Raw genomic sequence first — 26755 nt, forward strand, 5'->3', positions numbered from 1 at the left:
ATCCAGCTAACACTATTAACTGGGGCTAGATCCCACCAGGGCCCCCTGAGGAACACTCTAAATATAGAACACACCTCAGGTGGGTCCCAGTGGTCCCACAGCACTGACCATGAGAGGAAGGCAGAGAATGCTCCATAAGCCTAGAAAAGAAGGTTGTCACCCAAATTAAGGAATCAGCAAATGGAGTGCGTGCATGCGTTCACACTCAGTCATGTCCAGCCCTTCCCGACCCCATGGACTGAAGCCCGCCAGGCTCCTCTGTCCATGGAATTCTCCAGGCAAGAATACTGGAGGGGGGTTGCCATTTCCTACCCTGGGGGATCTCCCCGACTCAGGGATCAAACCCACATCTCCTGCATCTCCTGCACTGGGCAGTGGGTTCTTGGCCACTAGCGCTGCCTGGAGCTTCCCAGGGGGCTCAGTGTTAAAAGACAAGCACCAGACACAACTCAGTGACTAAACAAACAAACAACAGACTAAGGAATCGGCAAAGGCTTGCTGAGCAGAAGCAGAGCCTACAGCCTGCTGCTCAGAACCCTCTAGTGGGTTCTTGCATCAGTATGTTTCCTCCAGAGTGAAGGCTAAGTTAGTGAGACCCCACTTAATCTGGAATCCTACTGTGTAGACAAAATTCACTTTCACTTGCTTCAGGTCTCTGCTCAATGTCACCTGAGGGTCCTCCCCTTGGCGGGCTTGTTCGGGACACCTAACACCACTGTCTCGCCTGCAGACCCCTCACCTCTTACCCACTTTATGTTTACACAGTTCTTAACACAGTACATCTGACATAGTCTACATTTACCTGTTTGTTTAAAAATGTGCCTTCTCGCACTGACATCAGGGGTGTGTTCCCCCACTGGCTGTAGCAGGTACAACTCACAGGGAACCAAGTTCATCTGTGTTGCTGTGGAAGGATGGTACCACCTACAGTTGTCCCTGCAGTTCCCTCAGAGACTTGATTCCATGAGGGCAGAGATTTCACCTGTTTTCTTCACTGCTGGATCTCCAATACTTTGGGCACAGCCTGGCAGGATAGATGAATGGATGAACACCTGAACTGATTCTCGAAGGATGACTGGGTAAAGATGGAGAGAAAAGGCATCGTGGCCATGAGACAAAGAACTATGCGCCATGAGCCAAGGAAGAGAAGTATGTCCTGTTCTCCAGGAAGAGGGTCTCTGGAGAAAAGGGCTTCAAGCTCAGTCACCCTCAGGCCCAACCACCTGCCTCTTATCTATAGGACAGAAGCCAGGACCAAAGGAAAGAGCCCTGGGCACTGCATATCCAGAGGCAGAGACAACACTGCTGTGCAGTTTTCTCGGGCACTGGAAAGCAGAGAAACGTGAGTCATTGGCAGCTGGTGCCTGGTTTCTGGACCACAGTCTCCCACGGGCAGCCGTCTGCCTTGTCACACTTAATAGAGGGCTTTTCAGGCTAATCCTGAAAGGTGGTATTTAATGCGCTGCGCCCAGAAGATCAGCCCCACCCAGCTCTGCTCTTCCTAGAATCGAATGTTCAAATCCCCGCCCCACCCCCCAGCTACCAGCAGATACCATGTGTAGCTACCATCAGGGTCCCAGCTCTTGCTGTTCTCAGGGGCCAGCCTATTTCTAAAAATAATTAGCTCACAGCAGAAGGCAAGACCTGATGTGACTTCTTTTTTCTTCCTTCAAATGAGTAGCGTGCTTGCCTTTCAACTGACACTTTCAAAAGCACGTTCTTCGGAACTCTAGCCCAGCAGGGTTTTAGTAGATGTTGATCCAAAAGGGGATTCCCAGGTGCAGTGAGTTTAGAAAATTCTGGGTTAAAGAGATGCAGAGATCGTTTTTATGTCAGGAATTCCCAGATCCTTTACTGCCGATGTGAAATGTGAATATTCAAGAGGGGAACTGAGTTGATCTTTTCCAAATTTAGACCCTTTTCATTCTGTGGGGACACTTGACAAGGATACTTTTTCTCAGAAGACATCTCAGGAAATGTGCTTTATGGCTGCAGCGTTCTCCATGCCTGTTTGTGCTGAGTGGTTCTCAGGGAATGTGAGGTCCCATTGATCTCAGATGGAAACGGAGCTCAAGGTGGACTGACCTCCCAAATTCACAAAATCAACATGAGTGGCGATTAGACCCAAGGTCTCCTAATTTCCTGTCCAGCGTTCGCTCCATCAAACACACTTTTGTCACGTTTCTAAACATGTTCACCCATTTGAGGGCTTCCCTGGTGGCTCAGCAGTAAAGAATCCACCTGCAGTGCAGGAGTTGCAGGTTTGGCTCCTGGAAGAAAGCATGGTAATCTACTCCAGTATTCTTGCCTGGAGAACCCCATGGACAGAGGTGTCTAGTGGGCTACAAAGAGGGTCACAAAGAGACATGACTAATGTGACTTAGTACACACACACATGGTAGAAGCCATAACAACCCGTAATCAGAGGCAATTTAGAAAGAACCTGAGGATCTAGCTCTCTAGGACTCCCTTTCTTCATGCAGGAAGTGTGAGTGGAAAAACCCTACAGAGCTGTACTTCCCTCCAAACAGTAAATTTTATGACACATAATTTTGAAGAGTTTAATATAAATCACACATTTAAAAGGAAAATACCAATACCCTGCCTCTCCCAGGATTACCACAAAGAGCAAACAGTCAGCAGATATAAAAACAATCACAAACTCTGTACAAAACTCACTGTTTAAATATCTTGAAAGAAAATGAAATACCTCATTAAAAGTTCAACAAAAATCTAACAGCAAGGGTATGTCAGAGACTGCCCACTTCTTCCGCAGTGACAGCAGTAACCTAAAGATAAAGAGACTTACACTCATCGTGGCTCACACCCTTGGATTAGTATTGTGTAAGAACAAAACGTTCAGAGTCAGACAGATGCTGCTTCCAATCCCTGCTCATTTGCTATCTATGTGACTTAACCTGTCTGAGCCTGTTTCTTCATCTATAACATTGGGATAATTGTGCCTGCCTCATAGGGCTGTGGGAGAATCCCATGGGGTATGTATATAAAATGCTTTGCCCAGGCCTGCCACTGGTGAATACTCAGCAGAGTTACACATTGTTTATTCTTTGCCATTTTCTGTAGCAGATTTATACTCAATAAATATGTGCTTAAGAAAAGAGTGTGTGCAGCTAAAAAAAAATCTTGCCCTTAAGGAGTTCTAAGGCCAGTGAGGGAGACTGAATCATAAGCAGACCTTTGCACACCAGTGTGGGAAGAGCTTGGACAGAGGGGGTGGTGGGAGCAGAGAAAGCCTCCACTCCAGCCCTTCCAGGAGAATCGTGCTTATTCTGAGCTTGAAGAGTGAGTAGGAATTAGCCATGTGGCAGAGGAGAGAGATGGAGAAGGGAATGGCAATCCACACCAGTATTCTTGCTTGGAGAATCCCATGGATGGAGGATCCTGGCAGGCTGCAGTCCGTGGGGTTGCAGAAAGTCGGATAGGACTGAGCAACTAACACAGATAGAGGAGATGGTACAGAGAGGGAATGGCAGGGGACAGGCACGGGTTGTGGGGTGCCAAGAGCACTCGAGGGTCTGTCAGTGGTTTCCTCTGGCTGAAGTAGGACCACAGGGTGAGGAAGCTGGAGTGGCAAGCAGGTGCTGGCTCACAGGGGCTCTGTGTTAGAGCTCACACAGCAGACGTGAGGCTGGGCTGGTCACGATGGTAATGATGATAATGAAAAGGCTTTCACCAAGGAGGAATTCAAGCCCACCAAAGTTTCTGAATTGAGACATCATCTCCAAATTGGGCAGAAGTGGGAGAAGAGAAATTGATCATCTGCACAGCTTCCTTCAAGCTGGGATTTCTTAGTAAGGGTATGCCTCAGCCCTTTTTACAAGTTGTATCACAGATCTTGACTTTTGACCTAGAAACTCAGTGCTGGGAATCTGTCCTCAGGATAATATCCCAAACAGGGTCAAAGAATTATACACAAAGAGGTAAACCAGAATGAGCAACAAGATACCACACCACTAATGGCATCACTAAGATCATGGCATCTGGTCCCATCACTTCATGGGAAATAGATGGGGAAACAGTGGAAACCGTGTCAGACTTTATTTTTGGGGGCTCCAAAACCACTGCTGATGGTGATTGCAGCCATGAAATTAAAAGACGCTTACTCCTTGGAAGGAAGGTTATGGCCAACCTAGATAGCATATTTAAAAGCAGAGACGTTACTTTGCCAACAAAAGTACGTCTAGTCAAGGCTATGGTTTTTCCAGTGGTCATGTATGGATGTGAGAGTTGGACGGTGAAGAAAGCTGAGAGCCGAAGAATTGATGCTTTTGAACTGTGGTGCTGGAGAAGACTCTTGAGAGTCCCTTGGACTGCAAGGAGATCCAATCAATCCATCTTAAAAGAGATCAATCCTGTGTGTTCATTGCAAGGTCTGATGTTGAAGCTGAAACTCCAATACTTTGGCCACCTCATGCGAAGGGTTGACTCATTGGAAAAGACCCTAATGCTGGGTAGGATTGGGGGCGGGAGGAGAAGGGGACGACAGAGGATGAGATGGTTGGATGGCATCACCGACTCGATGGACATGGGTTTGGGTAGACTCCGGGAGCTGGTGATGGACAGAGAGGCCTGGCATGCTGCAATTCATGGGGTCACAAAGAGTCGGACACGACTGAGCGACTGAACTGAACTGAATGGCATCACACTCAGCTACTAAAATATTCCCTAGGAATTTTTATTTACTTATGGCTGTATGGGTCTTCGCTGATGTGCACAATCTTTCTCTGGTTGTGGTGAGTGGGGGCTACTTCTCTTGTTGCAGAGCACAGGCTCTGGGAGCGTGCAGGCTTCAGTAGTTGCGGTGCATGGGCTTTGCTGTCCTACGGTAAGTGAGATCCTAGATTCCCAGACCAGGAATTGAACCCGTGTCCCCTGCACTGGCAGGCAGACTCTTAACCACTGACCACTAGAGAAGTCCCTCCCCAGAGATTTTAAAGGATAAACCACAGTGCCAGACAATAAAATGTTAGGTGGAAATGCAAAATATCAAACTCTCTACATGGTAGATCTTTCTGGTAGTATCTGACTCCACTCAGTGCAGACTTTGGGGTGCCTCCCCATGTCCCCACTGCCCCTTGTGCACCCCTCCCCCACAATGCTCATCACACTTCATGGTCATTGGTTACTTGCCCATCTCCTGCTGGGCTGGATACCCCTCCATTCCCAGAAGAGCTCTGCGTGACGTATCTCCAAATCCCTAGGGACCACGCAGGGCCCTTACATAGTTTTTAGCAAATGTTTGCTGAGTGGGAGGGGAGGTGAAAGCCAGGAGGAAAGGAGAAGAAAGTGTTTGAAAAGACAAAGGGCGTGAGGAGAAAAAAGAAGAGTGAGGTAGAGGAGTGGTAAAGAGGGAAGGAAAATGAATGGAAGAGGGAAGAAAGAAAGGGAGGAAGCTGGGGGAGAAATAATGAAAAAAGGAGGACAGAGTAGACTGACAGATCAGAAATCTCTCTTTTATTCTTTCAACATTCCCTGAAAGTCTAACCCTGCTCCCCAGGAACAGAAGCTTGCTTAGTACAAATCCTGTTCAATACAGGTGAGGTTGTTCAATATAGGTGGGTCCCGTCTACACCTTGGTGCTGGGCGGTCATCACATCTCCACGGTCAAACATCGTGAGGAGCCGAAGAGCAGCACAGAGAACGGAAGGCTTTCTTCTCCAAACCCAACCCTAATCTCCCTTCCAGCCCTCAACTGCGAGGAGGGAGCAGGTGTTGGCAGGATGCCTTTGCTCTCTTCACGAACATCAAGTACCATGTTGAATGCCACTTATGAAAATTAGCCTTTATAGTTTCTGATAGTTCTACCCACACAAGAGAAAAATAAACAACCATCAGTTAGGAGGCGAGGTCTGGATCACACTGCATCTTGTGCATCACTGTCCTGAGGGAAGCATGAAGCCTCCCTTAATTCTGTTCTCCTTCCTGCATGGTGGGAATAAAGTCTGTCATTTCCAAAGTAAAGTTAGAGGAACAGAAAACTCATTAAGGTCTGGGGAGCTTTAGAAGAAAAACGAGGTTCCACTCTCATCAAACCAACAACTTACCCCAAAGTCACTAGTTTAGCAACCTTGGCTGCTATCTGGAAAACATTAGAGAGTGAAAGTTGTTATTACAGAGACAGAGAAAGGCAGTGACTATTTCATCACGGAGAGGATGTTTGAGCTGGGTTCTGAAATATGAGATGCTCACGAAGTTGGAGGAGGGCGTGGCAACCCACTCCAGTATTTTTGCCTGGAGAATCCCTTGGACCTAGAAGCTTGGCAGGCTACAGTCCGTAGGGTCACAAAGAATTGGACACAACTGAAGTGACTTCACACACACACACACACACACACACACACACACACACACACACACACACACACGAAGCAGAAAAGTGGAGGAGAAGTGGAAGATTCCAGCAAAATAAATAGTATACACACGGACACAGTTCTGAAAATTTCAGGTTCCATGAAGTAAATGAGGAATGGAAAGCAGGACTGTGTGCTGTCCATGGTCCTGAAACACCACTAGGCACCTGCTAACAGATTTCCTGAAACCCTGTGATGAATTGTGACTTCCCTGGAGGCTCAGATGACAAAGAATCTGCCTGCAATGCTGGAAACCGAGGTTCAATCCATGGGTCTGGAAGATCCTCTGGAGAATGAAATAGCAATCCACTCCAGTATTCTTGCCTGGAGAATTCCATGGACAGAGGAGCCTGGTGGGCTATAGTCCATGGGGTTACAAAGAGTCAGACACGACTAAGCAACTAACACTTTCACTTTTTGATGATGAAGATCTGGCTCCCTCCTACCTCACCCATCTTTGGAGTTCTTCACTGCTTTTCTTTCTTAGATCACTGCATATCTGTAATCTTTATATTCCCACAGAACAAATATGCTTCACAATGTATGTAATAGCTGGTTTCAAGTACATCTCACTGAGTGCCACAGCTTCAATACTTTAATTATCCCACTCAAGAAATTGGGGGGAGGGCCTGTGACACCCCACATCCCCTCTCCTACCATGCTTCACTAGTTCACACATTGGAATCTGGGGTAAGTGGATTGTGTTGTTGTTCAGTCTCAAAGTCATGTCTGACTCTTTGCAACCCCATGGACTGCAGCATGTCAGGCTCCTCTGTCCTTCACTATTTCCCAGAGTTTGCTCAAATTCATGTCCACTGAGATGGTAATGCTACATAACCATCTCATTTTCTGCTGCCCCCTTCTCCTTTTGAGTTCCATCTTGCCCAGCATCGGGGTCTTTTCCAGTGAGTCGGTTCTTAGCATCAAGTGGCCAAAGTATAGGAGCTTCAGCTTCAGCATCAGTCCTTCCAATGAATATTCAGGATTGATTTCCTTTAGGATTGACTGGTTTGACCTCCTTGCAATCCAAGGGACTCTCAAGAGTCTTCTTTAGCATCACAATTCAAAGGCATCAATTCTTCTGTGCTCAGCCTTTTTTATGGTTCAACTCTCACATCATCACATGACTACTGGAAAAACCATAGCTTTGACTCTATGGACCTTTGTTGTGCCTGCTTTTTAATATACTGCCTAGGTTTGTCATAGCTTTCCTTCCAAGGAGCAAGCGTCTTTTAATTTTGTCAGTGGATGAGTGAGTGCCAAAAATAGAGGTACTGGCTTCATGCAAAGAGGGCAACTCCATCCACTTACAGGCTGTAAGTGCATAGAGATTCTGATCAGGCTGCCTGATTTATCAGTGGGAAGGGGCTCAGAGTAAATAAATGACAAATTACTCCTTGAAAGATGAAGAATCTCTTCATGTCTGAAGGGCAAGCACAAAATCAAGTCTCAAAAAGATAAGGGAAGTCCCATTTGGTAGAAATGTGCTTGTCCACAAATTGAGTGCAGGTAGAATTGCTTTCTTGTAAGGCAAGGAAATGTCAAGGTGAGTTTGGAAAGTTCTTAGTCCTTTAAACTCTACAAGCCACCAACTGACATTAAGTCACTGACTCACGCTTGCAACTCAAACATTCAGTTGGACAGGCAGGCACACCCTCCACTCATACAACTTACAACCTGGCACCAGAACTAGATGATCCTGCAAATTCACTGTGATTCCAATCCTAGTGCTTTTGTCAAGATATTCAATTGCCAGATCTGGTTTATGGGCCAAGAATTTCTGTTATTAACAAATACCTCAGACATTCTTGACAGAGACCTTCTGTGGTAGACTGGGTTATTTCTTTCACATTCCTTCCTGCCCTCCCACCCTTGCCATGCCCCAGTGTGGGTGCAGGGCTCTCCCAGTCACACCGACTGTGGGTGTGCCCACATGACTCGCTTTGACCAGAGACATTCACAAACAGAGTGGATGTGAGTGCACCAATCTGAGCACAAGCTTCAAGAGGTGGGTGGGTTTCAGGTCAATTTCTTTGAGAGTTCATCCTCCACCATGAAAACTGCAGGACCCAAGGAATGATGCCTCCTTCAGTCTGAGTCCCAGAATGGGATGCTGTGAGAAGCACACCTGATCCAATAGAAGCCTAAAGACAAGTCTAGCTGAGTCCAGGTGAGCCTCTGCCACCCACAGACCTGAGAACAACAGGTAACTCTTGTTGTAAACCACAGAATTATGGGGTTGTTTGTTATGCAGTATTATTGTATCAAAGTGAACTGATACACCATCCAAAGCCTGTGCCAGGAGCCACAGCCCTAGTAGTTGCTGTCTGATTTTCTAGCTCAAATACTTTATAAACCCATGACTCTGTTCCTACCCCTAATGACCAGATCCCTCTTTCTTCTAGGCTCCTCTCACAGTTGTCCCAACCAGCCTCCCTGCAGTAGCAAGAGCTACCTAAAGTGCAGTTGCATGCTCTTATTAATTCACAAAAATCATTTGCCTTTGGTTTTGCCTCAGGGGAAAGCCTGTCAGCCAGCAGCCCTTTGCCACACTTTCCAGGAAAGCAACCCTGGAAGTGGCAACAGGCCTGAGACTGAATGTAATGAACACACATTTGTTCTCCACCCACATGGGGAGGGGCACAGCGGCATCACCCTCCTTCATGAATCAGAAATACAGGTGGTCCCCAAGGATTGCAGGATTTTCTGTGAGCTCAGGCCCATTTCCATGGCAACTGCAATTTTAACAGCGAGATCTCAAGTTCCACCGTACCTAACAGACATTCAGCAAATACTCCCTGATGGACTGAATATATGGTTTTAAAATAACACAGCTCTGTCATGACCCCAGGAACGGGCAAGGTCTTCAGGCTTCCTACAGAAGGGAGAGGCCAGACAAATCTGTATGGATGTGGAGACCCACTTCTACACTTCCTTGTATCTGCTTTTTATCTTATATAAAGCAATCTGGACAAAAATCTTTTGCCTTCAAGAAAACTACATTCCTGAGTACATACAAAGGACCAGTTACATTACACAGACTTTCATTTCTCATTCATTTTTTCCTATTTTTAATTCTGAAGTCACATTAAGAAGCAGGTATTATTGCTACAAATAAGCAAACTCAGAGAAGTGACATAATCTACTCAAGGTGACCCAGCCAGGAGATAGTGGAGACAGATTTGAACCTAGTATCCCTGGGTACCTACCAAGTGACAACCCAATGTCGTGTGATAGTTACCCCAGGGTTCCTAGTTAAGATGCCTGTGCCTCAGTTCCCTCCTTTGAAGAATGGGAATAAGCAAGAATAGATCATACATGTCAAGCCCATTTCAAATGTCATGCATCTCACTGGTCCTTCTGATAAGACTGCTGAGAGTGTGGCCAAAAGAGGGTAGGCAGATTAAAGGCTCTGAAACTTGGAAAGGGCTCTCCAGTGGTAAGACAGGAAATGCAGAGCCCTATTCACCTAATAAAGATGTCCTGGGTGGCACAATGGTAAAGAATCTGCCTGTAATGTGGGAGACACAAGAGATACAAGTTCGATCCCTGGTTCAGGAAGATCCCCTGGAGGAGGAAACAGCAACCCACTTCAGTAGTCTTGCTGGGAAAATGCCATGGACAGAGGAGCCTGGTGGGCTACAGTCCACAGCATCACAAAGAGTACGACATGACTAAGCAACTGAACACGCATGCATTCACCTAACAATTACTGACAACGCCTCTTGTGAGTCAGATGCTTCCACACTTATTATCTCATTTAACAAGGAAGCAGTGTTGTCTGCTGGCTAAGGACACGGTGGGTAGAGGCCAGAATGCCTGAGCTCTAAGTGGGCACCACACTTATTACCCTTGTTCCTTAGGCGCGTTTACCTCTCTGTACTTCAGTGTTTTATCTATAAGGCAGAGAGTGGTTTTGAAAAAGTAAATGAATTGATGTGTGGACAGAGCTTACTGTCTGATTTTTAAAGTTCTTGCAACTCAGGGAAATAAATCTCATTCAAATGCCCAGTTCCATCTTCAGCTTCTCTCTAACCTCTCACACCCCAAACCCAACACCTATTCCAGAAGTATCCTTATACCTACCTGCTGATCTCCACCTCCCACTGCACCTGCCCCAGGTCAGCCCTCTTCCCTGTCTCCCTGCTGCCTGCCTTGTCCCTTCCACAGAACAGCCAGTGACCTTTCTGAAACACAAATGCAACCATGTCATGTGTGTGCTTAGTCGCTCAGCCATGTCCAACTCTTGGGACCCCCTAGACTGTAGCCTGCCAGGCTCCTCTGTTCATGGGATTGACCATGGTGTGCCTCTCCTTAAACCTTTCTCCAGCTTGTGCTCACACGTAGGATAAAGTAATCCTTCCAGGCTCTTCCTCGTCTGACCCCTGCCCTATCCCAGCGTTGCACCATTATTTGTCTATTCACACTATAGTCTGGTTATCTAAGGCTTCCCATGGTAAAGAACTCTCCTGCCAATGCAGATAGATATAAGAGACATGGGTTTGATCTCTGGGTCGGGAAGATCCCCTGGAGAAGGGCATGGCAACCCACTCCACCCAGTATTCTTGCCTGGAGAATTCCACGGACAGAGGAGCCTGGCAGGCTACAGTCAATAGGGTCGCACAGAGTCGGACACGACTGAAGCAGTTTCACACTGCGCTGCACACTGGCTCCCTAAGGCGCACCTTCATACCCCTGTGCCTTTGTCTGTGGCATCTGCTACCTGGACTTCCTGCCACACCAGTTCTGCCCATTGGTTTCCAGCTCACCTTGTCAGGAGCAGCGCTCTGCCTCCAGGAACATGTGTTCACCTCTTGGAGTTCCTATAGCATAGGGCTGGCACTCCTTATTAGCATCATTTCACAACTATACAGCACTTCATCTTTTGGCTCATTTTTGTTTGTCTATTTCACCCATGAGACTGTGAGATCCTTCACCCCAGAGACTACAGCTTACCCCCATACAAGTTGTTAGCTGGGTGACCTGTGGTAAGAACTTAATCTCTGTGTTTCAGGGTTTTTTTTTTCCTGTTAGTAGAACTAATCAAAGTACCCAACTCACAGGATTACTTAAGTAAAAGCTCTCGACACACTAAATACTGGCCTGTGAAGCCCAATGCCTTATGCTGAATGTTCTGTGTCTGTGTTTTTGAGGAAGCAGGAAAAGCTTCCACTGCTTTTATCAGCTTCTCAAAGGAGGGAAATGGCAACCCACTGCAGTGTTCTTGCCTGAAGAATCCCAGGAACAGGGGAGCCTGGTGGGCTGCCGTCTATGGGGTCGCACAGAGTGGACACGACTGAAGCGACTTAGCAGCAGCAGCAGCAGCAGCAACAGCAAAGGAGTCTGACCCTAGAAAATATTTAAACCAGTTGCATGTGTGCTAAGCCACTTCAGTTGTGTCCGACTCTTTGCAACCCTACGGATAATTGAGTCTGATGTACTTTTTATTTAATGATCACTTTCTTCCCTGCTCATCTCACCTTTAATATTTGACCTAACACACACACACACACACACAAAGATTTCAATCAGACAGTGACTATTTTAGCAGGCAGACCAGACCATCTACGCTTCCCTGTTTGAATGGACCTCTTCATTCCTCCACAGGCCACCGAAGAAGCTTTAAAGACTCTGTCATCTCAGTTTACTCTTTGAGAAACAGGTTGTCTTCATCAGAAAATCCAGCTAAAGATCACACAAATCCTTTTTTTTTTTTTTGGAAATCCTTTTGAATGCCATAATGGTCTGCGAAAATCACAGAGGGTCAGTATGCATGAAGTCTTATTCGTAATAATAATAATTCTTGAACCATCTCAGTGGACACTCCTGCCTCCCCTTCGGTGGCTCCGTGGGGACACAGCACATCTGCAAGGCCACCAGCCCTGGGCCTTTGTTTGTTCAGAGCCACGCCCAGGATGCCCTACTCACTTAACCACTCAAGTGGGCACCAAACACCCGCTTTAAATTAATCCTGACTGCGCGATTAATTTTTTAAAAAGCACACGTGAAAGAGAGCTTTATTAATATTTTAAACAATCCTTGGGGGCCGAAGCCAAGTGTTTCCATTTTTTTTTTCTCTCTCTTCTCTATCAGGCTACTCTAGTATCTCAGAAAAAGGCGGAGGCAAAGAATAGAGGAAAAGACACCAGAGTCAACGTGAATAGAAGAGGGTTTCTGTGACTCAGCTGTCCCCCTGCCTTTGTCCCCACTGTGCCCTGTCTGGGGTGTCCCTTCTCTTCCTCTGCTCACACCCTCTCTCCCATCTCTGATTTCACTGCCAAAGCTGCGACCTTATCCCCTTTGTTCAGAAGAGCGAGCTAAGGACTGAAGGGGCACAGAGACCCGACATCAAGGGGACTTAAGGATGTATCTTGGTCCTTTTGACAGCCCCCCCTACTTGGTCTCTCCACAGGCCACACACACACCATGGCTGCCAAAAACACCTTACTTGTCTCCAAGGTTTGCTCTAATTGCAGAGAAGCCGCGCTAAGATGCAGAGGTCGGGCTCTGCAATGCTGACTTCCCTTCATTTTCTCCAAGGGGTCACGCTCTTTTGCCTGAGGGCCTCCCCTGACTCTCACAGAATCCCCTCCCTCCTCCCTACTTTCCTCCCCCTCCAGAACTAGGCTGGGTGTCGCTGTGGTGGTCCCCTCAAGCCTCCCGTATTTCCCTTATAACAAACCCTGCCCCCCATAGACACACACTTTGCTGCCATTTCAGGCTGAAATGTATGTCTTTACTAAACTCTGGGAAAGTGAAAGACATGCCCATCTCATGCCCACTTTCCTTAGCACCCAGAAGGTGCGTGGAGCAGACCAGATCCTATTATTAACCTACGAACTGAGTGCTATCCAACAGGTTAAGGGAGCAGCAAGTGAAAAGCCACAATGCCCGTCCGCTCACTGATGGCATTCCAGTTCTTGTCACTTCTTGTGCGTTATCAGCAAATGGTTCTCAAGAAGCTGCAGGTCCTACAAAGGAGCTCCATCCAAGTCCATCCTCTCTGGTTCCCTCTCTAAACCACACAGCTTTCTAGCTGGAGTGGACGATACGCTCAGCGGCTCAGTCGTGTCCGACTCTTTGTGACCCCGTGGACTGCAGCCTGCCAGGCTCCTCTGTCCACGGAATTTTCCAGGCAAGAATACTGGAGTGGGTTGCCATGTCCTACTCCAGGAGTGGACTATGTGGACTACATCAAACACAAATGCCTTGTCAAGGGACACTTTTCCAGGAACTAAGGGTCATTTTCAGCATCTATCCTCCCCACACTACTGGAGCTGTCAGAGACACTATCTGCTTCTCTTTGACACACAGGTCGACTGCCTGCTTCGCACAAAGGACTGAAGAAGCAGGATCGGCCAGAAGTTCTGATGCCCTTGCTGTGTGTCCATCAAACACTAAGCCCTTTGCCAGGGTCCTCTTGAATGCTCCAGGGTCCTGTGAAATGGCCAGGGCTTGGCGCACTTTGGATAGCAGGGCCCCAAGGCTCAGAAAGGAGGCAGAGCAGGGATGAACACCCAGGTCCATCTGGTATAAAAGCCAGGCTAGTTCAGCTCCACTCCAGAGGGCCACAGCCAGTAGGCAGGGAAACTACTGCGGTTGTATAGACAGAACCATACAACTCCCGAGGCAGTGTTCCCATAGACCCACCTCAAAGACCATCTTGCTAAACTTCCTTCATGGAAACGGGGGTCCAGTACAGGATACAGACCTGCTGTGGTCCATAGCCACAAAGGTACCCAGGCCTCCAAACTCATCAGTTACTGCATCACCTCCATCTCCTGAGGGAGATGGCTGTCACAGTCCAGAAGCTGGGACTGGCTCCTACAAATATTCCACACATTCCTCCCACACTACCTGGCCCCAGGACAACCACATCCCTCCTGTGGATTCTTAGCCAGCTACAGCGTTAAGGGATTGGTCACGTAAGCCTCTGTGTCTCAGAGGGCAGGGATTAGGGATGGCTAAGAGGTGGTCCCCATCTTCAGGGGGTCACATCTCTGGATGTGACTCAGCAAAGGTTGGCTGACAAGACCTCAAGCTAGGCCAAGGAGGAGTGTTCTAAGGGAAGACTCAGTCCAGAGTTGGGCAGGAGGCAGGGCTCTTTTGGAGAGGCAAGAGGGCCAGCCCCCTCCCAACCTTGCTCTCAATGGCACCCCAGTGCTCCAGCCTCTGAGAGCTTTAGGTGGACAATGCCTGCTTCAGAAGGCTTATTGAGAAGATTGAATAAAACAAGATCCACAATACATTGGGCAGCTAAGTGGGTAACATCAGTTTGTTTCCCTTTACCTAATGTGGCCCTCTTCAAGGTGCTCTGGGGCCATCCCTGAGCCTTTATCCCTTCTGGATAAAGCAGGATGCTAGGTTTCCTGTCTCAAACCTCAAGCATCTTCTCGAGGATTCCATGGAAATGGAATTCCAGCAGGCCACCTACCAGCACCTGGCTGCTCAGATACCAGCCACCCAAGGCCCATGGTTTTCCCCAGCACTCGTGGTCCGCATTCCTCAGGAACCGTGTGGTTCAGCTCTAGAGCCCGGCAGGCAAGGGGGATGGAGGCCAGGTCTCCGGGCCCCGCTGTGCCCTCAGCTCCCCACCCAGAGACAAAGCCGAAAGACCTGGGATCCTTTGTTTCCGGCCACACCCAGGGACCCAGAGGACGGCTCAGCCCCCATCGCCACTCCTAACCCCCCCACCCCCGTGTTAACCCTTTCAGGGCCACAGCCCCCCGGGGTCTCTCCATTAGGTTATTTTTAGCTGCCGTGAGGACTGGGAGGGGCTCCTCCATCATGGCGCTTGTCTCCAGGTCCAGACTTACACTCCACCGGTCTGGGCGGGAAGTTGGGGGCCGATAGTCGACCCTTTCCCTTCCTTAGCAAACAAGGAACGCTGCTGCGAGAGGCCAGAGCTGGACGGTGCAAAGCCCACCTCCCCCCGCCCCCCGCCCCGCTCTGGAGTTTCAGCTCCAGGACAAGGAAGAAGGGGGTTCGGACCCCCGCGCCCCTCCCTCTTTTGTTCAGCTCCGCATCCTCTCAGTCCGCGCCATCCTCTGGTACATCCCGTGGCGAAGAGGGCGGGGGGCGGTGGCCGCGGGGGAGGCGGCTGCAAGCCCAGGGGAGAGGGACCCGAGGCTCCAGCCCCGCCCCGCCAAGCGGGGCTCCCTCTCCCCACCATTGTCCCCAGAGGCTGGGGGGGAGGGGGCTGCAGAGCCGAGCCCGGCCCCGCCCCACCCGCCGCGCCGCAGGAAGCCTGGCCGGCAGCCCCTGCGGACCCCGGCCGAACCCCGGCCGAACCCCGGCGGCGCCCAACCCCCACTGCACCGAGACTGGCGGGGGTCTGGGGGCGGGGGCCCGGCTTACCGTGATGTGCGGGATGCTCTTTTTGCCCTGGTAAGACATGGCCCTCCTCCCCACCTCTGGCGCCCTCGGCCCGGCCGGGGGACTTTGTGGGGCTGGCTTTCGCTTGGTGCGGCTGTCTCTCGGTCCCGCTCCCCGCGGGCGCGGCGACAAAGGCCCCGGCCCAGGGACGAGAGGCACGAAGTCTCGGATGCCCGCGGCTGCTCGCTCGCCACCCGCCGCCGCCGCCGCTCCGGCTGCCAGCACCGCCCGGCTCGGCGAGGAGGGCGGGACGAGGGCGGGAGGAGGGGGCTGCAGACAGACAGCTCCTCCCGGCGGCGCGGAGCCCAGCCCGATTCGCCCCTCTTGCCTCGAACCAGGAAGCGCTTCCCTTCCGATCACCCCCTTCCCCCGCACTCCGCCCCCCCCCAGCCAGTCCCGCCGACCCCCGCCCCGCGCACACGCCCTCGGCTGGGCCCCGGCCTCGCTCTCGCGATTGGGTAGGTCTGGTTTTTTCAGGGCTCTTTTGAAAGCCAGAGATGGACTTCGGATGCGCAGGCGGAAACCATGGGCAGCGCCACAGGTGTGCGGTCCCGCATGGTTGGGCGGGGAAGGGGGGGTGCTCCCGGAACATCTGTGTGGGGGAGGGAATGTGGGCCGGATGCCCAGAACCCCCCTCCCTTTCCCTCGGCTGTTGGAGTGTTTGGGGATACGGTCCAGCAACCACCCGCCTTTGACCTCTCATTCCACAGCCTCCGTTTGTCTGCTGCGCCACTCGCTGCACAGCTCAAGCTGCACAGCCCCAAGTCCAAGCCTTTATTCAAACTGTGCCCTCTCTCGGAATATCTTATCTCCTCTACCAGACTCATCTCTAATGGCTTTTCCATGAAGCTTTTTCTCGGCCACCCCTCCCACCCCCATTACCAAACCCTTCTCTCCGAGGACTCAGTAGGAACCTCCCAGCAGCAGCAGGGACCCCCAAAGACAAGGCCCTAATTAGGGGCTGACCTGCTCTACCGTCTACAGCCCACCCCCCTCACATCTCACAGCCCCCTGCCATTGGGGCCACTGGGTCACCCCCGGAGCCTGTCTACCAGACACTGATTGCTGATTTCAGAGCCAGACCATTGTCACTAAGATCCCCTGCTCTACCGTCTACAGCCCACCCCCCTCACATCACACAGCCCCCTGCCATTGGGGCCACTGGGTCACCCCCGGAGCCTGTCTACCAGACACTGATTGCTGATTTCAGGGCCAGACCATTGTCACTAAGATCCTCACAGCCCCCCGGGACAGGCTAGGGATCAGGAGGGGGAAAAGGAAGTCCTGGTTCCCAGTGGAGAGTGAACACCAACCCCAGCACCCATAGTCCAGGTGGTGCTTTGTGGAGAGCTGAGGAGCAGGCTTGGGCATGGCTTGATAAACTTGACGAAGGAAAAAGGAGAGCCCCAGCACAAGCCCTCATAACACTAGACAGGTGCCCCAAATCTCCAGGCAGATTAAAATGCCGACCTTGTCACTTCCGCCCTACAAAACTCAAACCCCTTGCAGGCTGTTAAAAGATTCCATTTTGTATACTTCAAGATGCCACCCAGAGGGAGGGTGCACTAGGTTGCTAAAGCCCCCCCACCTCCCAGGTTAGGGCCTGAAGCCCTTACCTCTATCGCCACCTGGGAGCCAGTCCTCCAGTCCAGGACGGAGACCAGAGATGCCTGAACCTTAAAATGAAGATGGGGTTGTATGTTCACAAACGAGAAACCGTTTAGTATTCCAGGAACATTAGGCCATAAGCTTCCCATTTCACAGATGGGAAATTGAGGCTGACACACAGGTAAAATATCTCTCGGATATAAAGCATGTTAGCTGCAGCAGAGCAGTATCTGGAAGCCAGGTTCTGGCTTACCTAGTCTGGAGGTCATTCTCCTACATTCATTCATTCAGCCTCGGCTCTGAGCTAGGTCCTAAATTCTTGCTGCTGACCGGAAATTGGGCTCTCCCTCTCCCCCCACTCTATATTCCGTTCCTCGGCGTTGCTAAGATTCCGCGAACCAGGGAGTCCCCAGGGCCCAGTCTGGGCAGGGTAGCTCCAGGGGTGGGAGTCGAGAACTCGGGGGAGGGGCACGGGTTCGCTATTGGCCAAACAGACCACAGCTCCCAAGTGGACTTCCCCGGTACAAAGCGCCGCATTCGCTCAGCCTTGGGCCTTGGCAGACGCTGCGCCTGCGCCACCGAAACCACTCCTCCCTCCCAGGAAAGAGGTTTATGGGCTGGGGGAGGGCTCGGGTACCCTCTGCAACGCGCAGGAGCAGCGAGGCCCGCCAGCTCCCGGACCCCAACCCCGCGGCCGCTCGGCCTGGAGAGAGTAAAACGCTCCCCCAAGGGAGACCGCGAGCCCCTTGGCTTCACGGTCCCGAACCTCGAGTGCTTCTGGGGTCCTTGGCGCGCCCGAGGCGCTGCCTTTTGTCCAGAAACCTTGGAGAAAGGGGAGCGGGCTAGAGGGGGAGAGGAAGGAGCAGTGGAAGAGGGAAGCGACCAGCGTCCCCAAGGGCCGAGGCGCGGCTGCAGAGCCGTCCGGGGCTGAGCCCAGGGCCGATGCTGGCGTTGGGGACATTGACCGCAGCTCCTGATGGATGCTCTTCCACAGCTCCCGGCTGTGCACACAGCCCTCTCGCCTCCCGGATACTCCACCACGCCTTGAGAGAGGCTGGGAGATGCCACCCCCATTTCACAGATGAAGAAACTGAAGCTCAAGACTGAAGCACAGCCCTGACTGGAAACCACGGTTCTCCCGTATTGGCCCCGGCTTCTAGGTCCGCGGCCCCGGAAGCCTCCCTCTGGGGCTTTTAATCCTGGATCGCAAGTGAGGTCGGACAGCAGGGAAGGAGGTGGGGAGGGAGAGATAGAAAAGGGATACGGACAAGGAGACGGGACCCTCCCGATATCTCCGTTCCTTGCCCCCCTCTCGCCCCCACTCCAGCGCATTGTAGACCTTCCGTGAGGCGCCAGATTCAGGACCACGGAGAGTTCTCGAGCTACCCGGACAGAAAACCGGGGATGTGAGGATGGGGGCTGGAGGAGACCCACTATTGGATCGGAACAGCCACAGGTCGGCCCAGCCCCCATTCTTCCAGGAAGCCTCCCCCCCCCTCCGATTTCTGTCCAGATAAAACTGCGGCTCCCTCACTGTATGCCTCTCATAACATTTAAGGGGAGAAGGGTTCATAAAAATGATGATAATGATAAAACTTATAATACACGACGAATGTTTATTGAATGCTCGCTACCTGGCGTCATTAACCGATTTAATTTTCACAGTGAGTCTGTCGCGCCCACCCTGGCTTGGGGTGGGGCCGGAGTGCCAGTCAGGGACCCCAGCACCCACAGTGGCCTGGGACCTGGGCAGTGCTCAGACTTGGGGTTCTGGGGTGAGGCGATGGCTCTCCCGCCGTCGGGTGCTCCAGTTTCCGTTCTCCAAGCACCTGACCATATATCCCACAGCTGGGTCGTCTATCCAGCCATCTTCCCCCAGTGGCTCTGGTGACCACCAGCGAAAGGGAGATGAGCCATAGGGCCCAAGGGCTGGCGTTCCCTCTCCCTGATGTTTCCCCCGCTTTCACGAGGAGAAAAACCTCCAAGTCTACTGACCCCGGTTCAAACCCCTGCTCTGTCTCCAACTTGCTCTGTGAAGCGAGCACACTGGCGTCGTGCGGGACTCAGAAACATTCTCTGAAGGTGTCTGGGTGATTGCGGTTCGCGGTTTCCAGGTCTATCTGCCCGACCATCTCAACCTTTAACCAAATCCTTCCCCCCAGAAAACACAGAGGCAACACTCAAGAAAGGCTTAAGCTTTAAGCCGTGTGACCAGAGGCATTTCATTAAACCTCTCTCGGCGCCAGTGACATAGGAGGTGCTTTATAATTCCTCATGAGTGAGTGAATAAATGAAGGGATGAATGCGGAACAGAGCTACTCGTCTTCTTAAAGCAGAGAAGGGGGACCTTTGGATGAAATTAACCCCAGAGGGTCCTCTGGGCTCTAAGGGACCATGTGGCGTCTTTAGCCAACTTACTTCCCTTCTCAGAACCTCGATCTCTCCCTTTCTGCAGAGGAGGAGCAGGGAACTGGATCTCGAAAGACCCTCTGGAGTCTCACGGACTATGCTGGCCAACCCTGACCGAGTCGCCAAACCTCTCCAAACCTGCTGTACGATGGAGTGGGGGAGGGGCCTTGGGCGCTCCCCCAAGCCCGGGGGCAGCGGCCGCCAGCACTCCGGCCCCCGGGCACTGCCTCCGGGCGGCCCCACGCCCCGCGCCCCGCCCCCTCCGTCCGGCCCACGCGCGCCCCGAGGGTACCTGGCCATTGTCCCGGCCGAGTGGCAGGTCGCGGGGCGCGGGGCAGCGGATGCGCAGCGCGGGAGGTCTGTCGTCGCGCTCGCCCGGCGAGCTGACGGCCGAGCCCGAGGGCTCGCTCACGTCGCTGGCCGTGTCCTCGCTGCCGCCGGGCCCCGGCAGGCCGACCGCATCAAGCCGGCCAGCACTGCGCGGCGTGCGCGCCGAGCCGCGGCGGCCCACGCTGTACGCGTCGAAGTCGATGGTCTTATTCTCATAGGCGCCCTCCACCGCGGCGAACATACCGCCGTACTTCTGGCGCGGGGTCTGAGCCGCGCTGCCCGGCCGCGCCAGGTACACGGGCAGGTCATCCTCCGTGTTCCATGCGCGCCGCCGGTCCGCCATACCGGTCCAAGGCCGGCTGCCGACCGCGCCCCCGCCCGCTCGCTCGCGGCCCTGGCCACCGCCGTGCGCCGCGCTCCGCGCTCGGTGCGGGCCCGCGGCTGCCCAGGCGCGACTGCGGCCCGGGCAGGGGCGGGCCGGGGTGCGGGCCGGGGCGGGGCCGGGGCGGGGCTGGGGCGGGGCCTCCGGGCGGCTGTCGAAGAGCACCGCGGCCGGCTACAAAGGACCGGGAGGCGGGGACCGCGGCGAGGGCGTGGAGGGACCGTGACGTGCCCTCGCCGCAGCGCCGAGGGCGGGCAGCCCAACCGCAGTGCCCTCGCCGCACCCCCACTCCCCGCCCCCAGGCCGAGCGCAGGGCGCGAGGAGAGCGAGGGGTGCGAACCACGGGCACGCACACACTGCCAAGCACACGTAGGTTGGTATTAGCACAGCAGACAATTACGCCATACAAACACGTGAGAGATGCACAAACATGCCGGAGCACACGACAGTCGGTTACACACACGCTCCCCAGACACACTTAGGCTCTTTCACGCACATCAGTGGTAATTTTGCATACACATACATGCTTGTATATATTCCTAGTCAATCACACACACACAGACATAGACACAAGCCAGAAATTCTCAGTCACCCAGCCCAGCACACAGACAGCATCACACCGAGATTGATTGCACAACCAGAGAGACGCTCACACATTGGATACTGCATTCATTCACTCAGTGCTTTTATACCGAGTGCCCCGCTGGTGCCTAGCACGTTTTGGGCACTGGTGACAGCACAGTGAACAGAATAGATGGAGTCCTGCCCTCCGGGAGCTGACATTCTCCGGAGGAAGGAGACAAACACACACATCATATACCAGGCAGGGCTGCACACCAAGAAGGATGAAACCGCAGGGCAGGAGGGATGTGCTAGGACCGCATTCACGCCGACAGACAAGAGAAATACACTCTTGCACGTGAACCAATGACTCACACATGTACACGAGACTGACTCCTGCAATAACCCCACAACAAAGAGATTTTTCATGCCCTTATACCAAAGACAGACTCACAAGGTGACTCCAACACACACAACTCCGACAGGGCGCCCACACACAAATCCACCCCAGAAATATGGGTAGTCGGGAGCTTAAATAGCAACACGCTCCATAAAAAGACACACAAAGAGACAGATCATTTCACACACCCTGCACACACTCCTGTCAGTCACCCACACAAATATTCCCCATTCCAGGGCCACCTCCCATGACCCCGGATGCAGCCTAGCCTTGCTGAGCTAGGAATTTGCAGCCTGGTAGTCCCAGGCTTCCTCTGACTATGGCCAGGGTGAAGGGCATGGGGTCCAGGGGTCGCTCTGCTGTGGTTTCCCTCTAACCCCCTTCAAAGCCATGTGACTTCCCTGGATGTCCTGGCTCATTTCTCCCTGATCATTATCAGGCAGAGGGTTGTAAGAGCCTTCAGGGACATCGTAGTCCCAGCTGCTCTTTCTGGATGGGCAGAATTGCCAGCTGCCAACCCCCCCCCCCCACTTCGAGCAAGTTCAGACATGCCATATCAGGCTGGGTGGGGACCCAGCTGGGAGCGTGAGTGCCTCCTCTTGCACCCCCACCCCCACCTCTTCCAGGGCTAGGAACTGTCCCTTCAGCACCCAGCCTCATGGTTCTAGGAGTCCCAGACTCAGCGATGCAGTGCAAGTATATTTTTAACAAAACCTGTTCCCTTTTCTGTGAAATACTGTTTTCAGAACATTCCAAGCAAGGAAATTTCATGTTGGAGACCACATGGAGATTTATTCTAAAGCTCCAAAGCTATTCATGGTGACTAAACCCATAGAAAGGTCTTTCCTGGTGGCTCAGACAGTAAAGAATCTGCCTGCAGTGAAGGAGACCTGGGTTCCATCCCTGGGTCAAGTAGGTCCCCTAGAGAAGGAAATGGCAACCCACTCCAGTATTCTTGCCTGGAAAATTCCATAGACAGAAGAGCCTGGCTGGCTATAGTCCATGGGGTCTCAAGGAGTCTAAGTTTTTGTGTCACTAACAAAAACAAGCAAATCCATAGAAATAGAGAATTCAAGAATCTGAGTTACATGAAACTTTTGAGGTTGGTCCTCATGCTGGATGCCTGCATCTGCTCTCACATCTTGAGGAGACAGTCTCTCTGGCTTTGCTTAAATACTGCTGCTGATGGAGACCTCACTACTTTCCAAGTAAACCCTTTTCACTGGGAGAAAGGGCCAGGCGGTTGTCAAGACTAGGAGGGAGTGACATGGAAGGAGGAAAGAGTCCTCTCTGTGCAGAAGCTAGAAAACATAAGAATAATTCCCACTGATAGAGTATGCTACATGCCAAGGACCATTGTAGGCACTTTACATGTCATTGCTCTTGTAAGGCTCATGGAGACCTTTGAGATTCATACCATTTTAGCCATCTTTTTCAAATGAGAAAAGTGAGTCTCAGGGAGATAAGTAACTTGTCTAGGGTCACAGCTGGTAAATGATCCCACTTTGGACTGAAACACAGTAGTCTGGCCCCAGAATCTGCATCTCAACCAGTATCCTTTACTGTTCCCTGCAAGAAAGCTGGCTGAAAAGTTCCCACTGGAAAGGGGAGAGAAAAGCAGGAAGCTGGTATAGGTAGAAGGGTCTAGATTTTTGAGTTTGAATCCTGTGTTCTATGCAACCTTGGACAACTAATCGTTCCACATTCATCCATCACACATCTTGGGTGCCCACTGAGTTACTGACTTTATTTTCCTCCTCATCTCCTGCGTCTTCTAGAGGAGGGAGATCTGACTTTTATTGAAAACCTGCCATATGTCAGAGTCTATGCTCACACTGTTTATTTCCACACATTGCATCCTGTTTTCAGCAGCCCCCTTGGCAGATGTTACCACCTCTGTTTTCAGGCTGGAATGCTGAGGACGACAAACCTTAAACCCACTGCTCAAGTTAACCTTTGGGAAGTGACCACGCTGAGATTCAACCTCAGGTTTGTCTGAGTCCTTTCTACAACATCTCCTCATCTCAAGACCAGTAACCCCAGTGTAACAGAGGAAGGGAGGCAGGAAACAAAGCCAGGGTATAAGTTAGGAAACGTGCCCACCTGCCTGTAGGGATACCAAGGGGAGGGATGTCTGGCAGAGGCCAATAGAGGAAAGTCCAGAAAACCTGAGCACACTGCACCTAGTCCAGAGGATGACTGTGGCCTTCCGACTGCCCCCAGCCTTCCAGAGACTAAGAAGGGGTGCTCTTGAGTGGATTAAACTGTGACATCTGGTGAAGGAGAGCCTCCAGCTCATCCTGTCTGGCTAGGAAGCCTTCCAGGTGATGGCAGAGAACAAAGAGGAAATGGAGCTCTGTGGCATATCCCCCATTAGGGACTTTTTTGGTAAACATACCAAAAAAAAAAAAAAAGGATTGAAGAAAACCCATAAGTTATAAAATGGAGAAAAAGAGAATTAAAGTTTATTGTTAGCTGCATAATCACACTCTTAGCAAATCTGTGAGGCAAGTAATGGATTATTGTGCTAATTTTGAAAATAAAAGGTTCAGAGAAGTAAAGAAAGCTCCCTCAAGTTATATGGCCAGCAAGTGGAGGAGATACAGTTCAAATTCAGGCCTGTTTGATTCTAAGATGTCTGTTTTCTTCTCCGGCCTCCAAGTCAGCTCATAGGGGATTGTGGGAGGCAGAATAATGCCCCCTTCCCAAAGATGTCCACCTTCTCACCCCTAGAACCTATATGTATGTGACCTTACATGGCAAAAGTTACATTGCAGATGCACTAAAGCTCAGATCTTGGGGTGGGGAGATTATCCTGGATGATCCAGGTTGGCCTAACGCAATCTCAAGGGTCCTTATCAGTGGAAGATGGAAGGAAGCAGGAGGGTCAGAGAAGATGTGGCAACAGAAGCAGGTGCAAGAGCCAGAGTGACATTTGACGACGCGAGGCTGCTGCTGGCTTTGAGCCAGAGGAGGAGAGCATGAGCCTAAGAAGGCAGGCAGCTTCTAGAATCTGGAGAAGGCAAGGGAGCAATTCTCCCCTGGACTCCCCAGAAAGAACACAACTCTGCCAGTACCTTGACTTATAGCCCAATGAGTCTCCTTTAGACATTCTCATATGCATAACCGTAAGATAATAACTATGTATTGTTTTAAGCCCTTAGATTCATGGCAATTTGTTACAGCAAAAGTAGTAAAGTAAGTAAACTATGGACTGTAGCCCACCAGGCTCCTCTGTCCATGGAATTCTCCAGGCAAGAATACTGGAGTGGGTAGCCATTTCCTCCTCCAGGGGATCTTCCCAACCCAGGGATTGAACCCACGTCTCCTTACAGGCAGATTCTTTACCACTGAGCCACCTGGGAAGCCCCAAACTGTTTATTCCCCAACGAAAGTCAGGAGTCTTGGATTTGGTGCCTTTTTGTGTTGTGTCAGGGCCTACAACACTTTATAATGAACTGGCAGTAAGTTAAACATTCAAAAAGGAAAAAAAGAAAACTTTAATTGTGAAAAAGGATACATTTTAATGTACAAAATTACACAAATTATACATTTGACTAACATAGAAAAATACATCTTGGTAACAAGAGAAAATGCCAGCCTACTATACACAAGATTGAGCAATCAATACAAATATTGAAAACCCAGAAAGGAGTGCTGAGTCCCAACTGGTCAGGAATCGGATGGGCATCTCCAAGGATAGATCGCTGTGTCCATTTCACTGCAGGTGGAAGTTTGGGGACAGCCACTGCTCCAGGACCCAAAGGAGGGTCCCACCACAGACTATCCAAAAGGAAATGTGTGTATGTGGGGGGGTCTGCCTCTGTTGCCACACCACCCCCGTGTGAACCACCCTTCAAACCGAGGGGAGGGGCAGAGCATGGACTGCCAAAATTCTGACCCTGTGTTGATTAATAGAGACGTGTAAAGTAGGGATCGCTTTAGATGCATGCAATTACAAGGTGTAGAGTTCCTGTGCATTTGGGCCCCATTGAGAAAGTACATAATTTCCAAAATGATGTCTGTGCTTCACAGCTTTTATGTGATATCTGCCTACGATTTAACCTGGAAGAGTGAGAATACTGAGGATGTTCTGCCAAAGCAAACTGACAAGCCCTGTTCATCACCTTTGCCAGTGACACCCAGGTCATTTCCCTGCCTCCCCAGCGAAAGTTGGTTGTGCAACATTGAACGTTGGGAGATCATCTCAGTTACCCAACTGAGGTTGGTGGTTCATGTCCCACCATTGCACTGAAACGCATCTGAGTCAGGTTCAGTATGTTGAGGGAAGGTTCTCAACACCCACAGAGCACTAATCTGTGGTGAATGCTTTAGGAAACCTGTGCTAACTCATTAAGGCCCACACCTTCCCTGATGTTTCCACGGAGGACATTGAGACTGCGAGAGGTGAAGGATTCCGTTAAAGCTTGCACAACCAGTTGGTGGCAGAGTCATAGAACCCGGTGTCTCTGGCCTATAATCCAACCTTTGTGAGAGGCAGAACTTGCCCTGTCCTGATGCCAAGTCTAATAGTTAATAGTTATAACATTGCTGCATAGATATATATTGTCCCATCACTTTCAATGTCATATTTGCAAACATTATGTCATATTACTTTTGCTTTAAAAGGAAACTATTGATAGAGTTGATACCGAGTTTTCAGCCCACTCATTTGTCTTTCTCTTCCCTTGTTCTACCATCATGTAAAGGTATCATCAGTTTACCTTTGGGCATTGCCTGATGATGTTTTTCAAACACAAAAAATTGTTATTAGAGCAAATCTTATTTTGATGGTATCAGTTCTCCCATTAGTCTTCCTACGACTCTGTGTAATACATTTATGCCAAACATGCAGACGTCAGATTTGGGTGGGAGCTGTGCTTGCTGAAACCAAAGTAGGATTTAGGGAAAATCAAATGGGATAAAGTAAAGCCAGTCGTTCCATCCTAAGCCTGCTGCTGCTGCTGCTGCTGCTAAGTCGCTTCAGTCGTGTCCAATTCTGTGCAACCCCATAGATGGCAGCCCACCTACTGACATTTTAAAAGCAGTTTTAGGTTCAAGGCATACGCTCTATTTTTCTAGAAATTCTCATAAAACAGGAAAGAGGACGAAATACAGCCACAAACTCCAGGGGTTTCATCTTCTCTGCCTCCTTAAGGTACCAGTTCAGTTCAGCTCAGTCGCTCAGTCGTGTCCAACTCTTTGCAACTCCATGAACCGCAGCACGCCAGGCTTCCCTGTCCATCACCAACTCCCGGAGTTTACTCAAACTCATGTCCATTGAGTCAGTGATGCCATCCAACCATCTCATCCTCTGTT

General features: G+C 51.0%; 1 protein-coding gene across 5 annotated transcripts in view; it reads right to left on the reverse strand.

Annotated features, from left to right (window-relative positions):
• The window catches only part of CRMP1 (collapsin response mediator protein 1), a 62093-nt gene extending 41657 nt beyond the window's left edge, over window positions 1-20436 (reverse strand). Inside the window, exons 1-2 of one of the 5 annotated variants that reach the window (XM_081495335.1) lie at window positions 20181-20436; window positions 20056-20087 (exon numbers count right to left, since the gene is read on the reverse strand). In XM_081495335.1, coding sequence (XP_081351461.1) covers window positions 20056-20087; window positions 20181-20436 — 288 coding nt within the window. Of the gene's footprint in view, window positions 1-802; window positions 1076-15728; window positions 16177-20055 lie in introns of those variants that run through there. The other 4 variants (XM_081495545.1, XM_081495460.1, XM_081495272.1 and 1 more) reach the window with 4 other exon arrangements.
• Between the last annotated feature and the right edge of the window lie 6319 nt (window positions 20437-26755).

The sequence above is a fragment of the Giraffa tippelskirchi genome, chromosome 1, assembly GCF_054371585.1.
Source record: "Giraffa tippelskirchi isolate mGirTip1 chromosome 1, T2T-mGirTip1v1.2.pri, whole genome shotgun sequence".
Classification (NCBI taxonomy): Eukaryota; Metazoa; Chordata; class Mammalia; order Artiodactyla; family Giraffidae; genus Giraffa; species Giraffa tippelskirchi.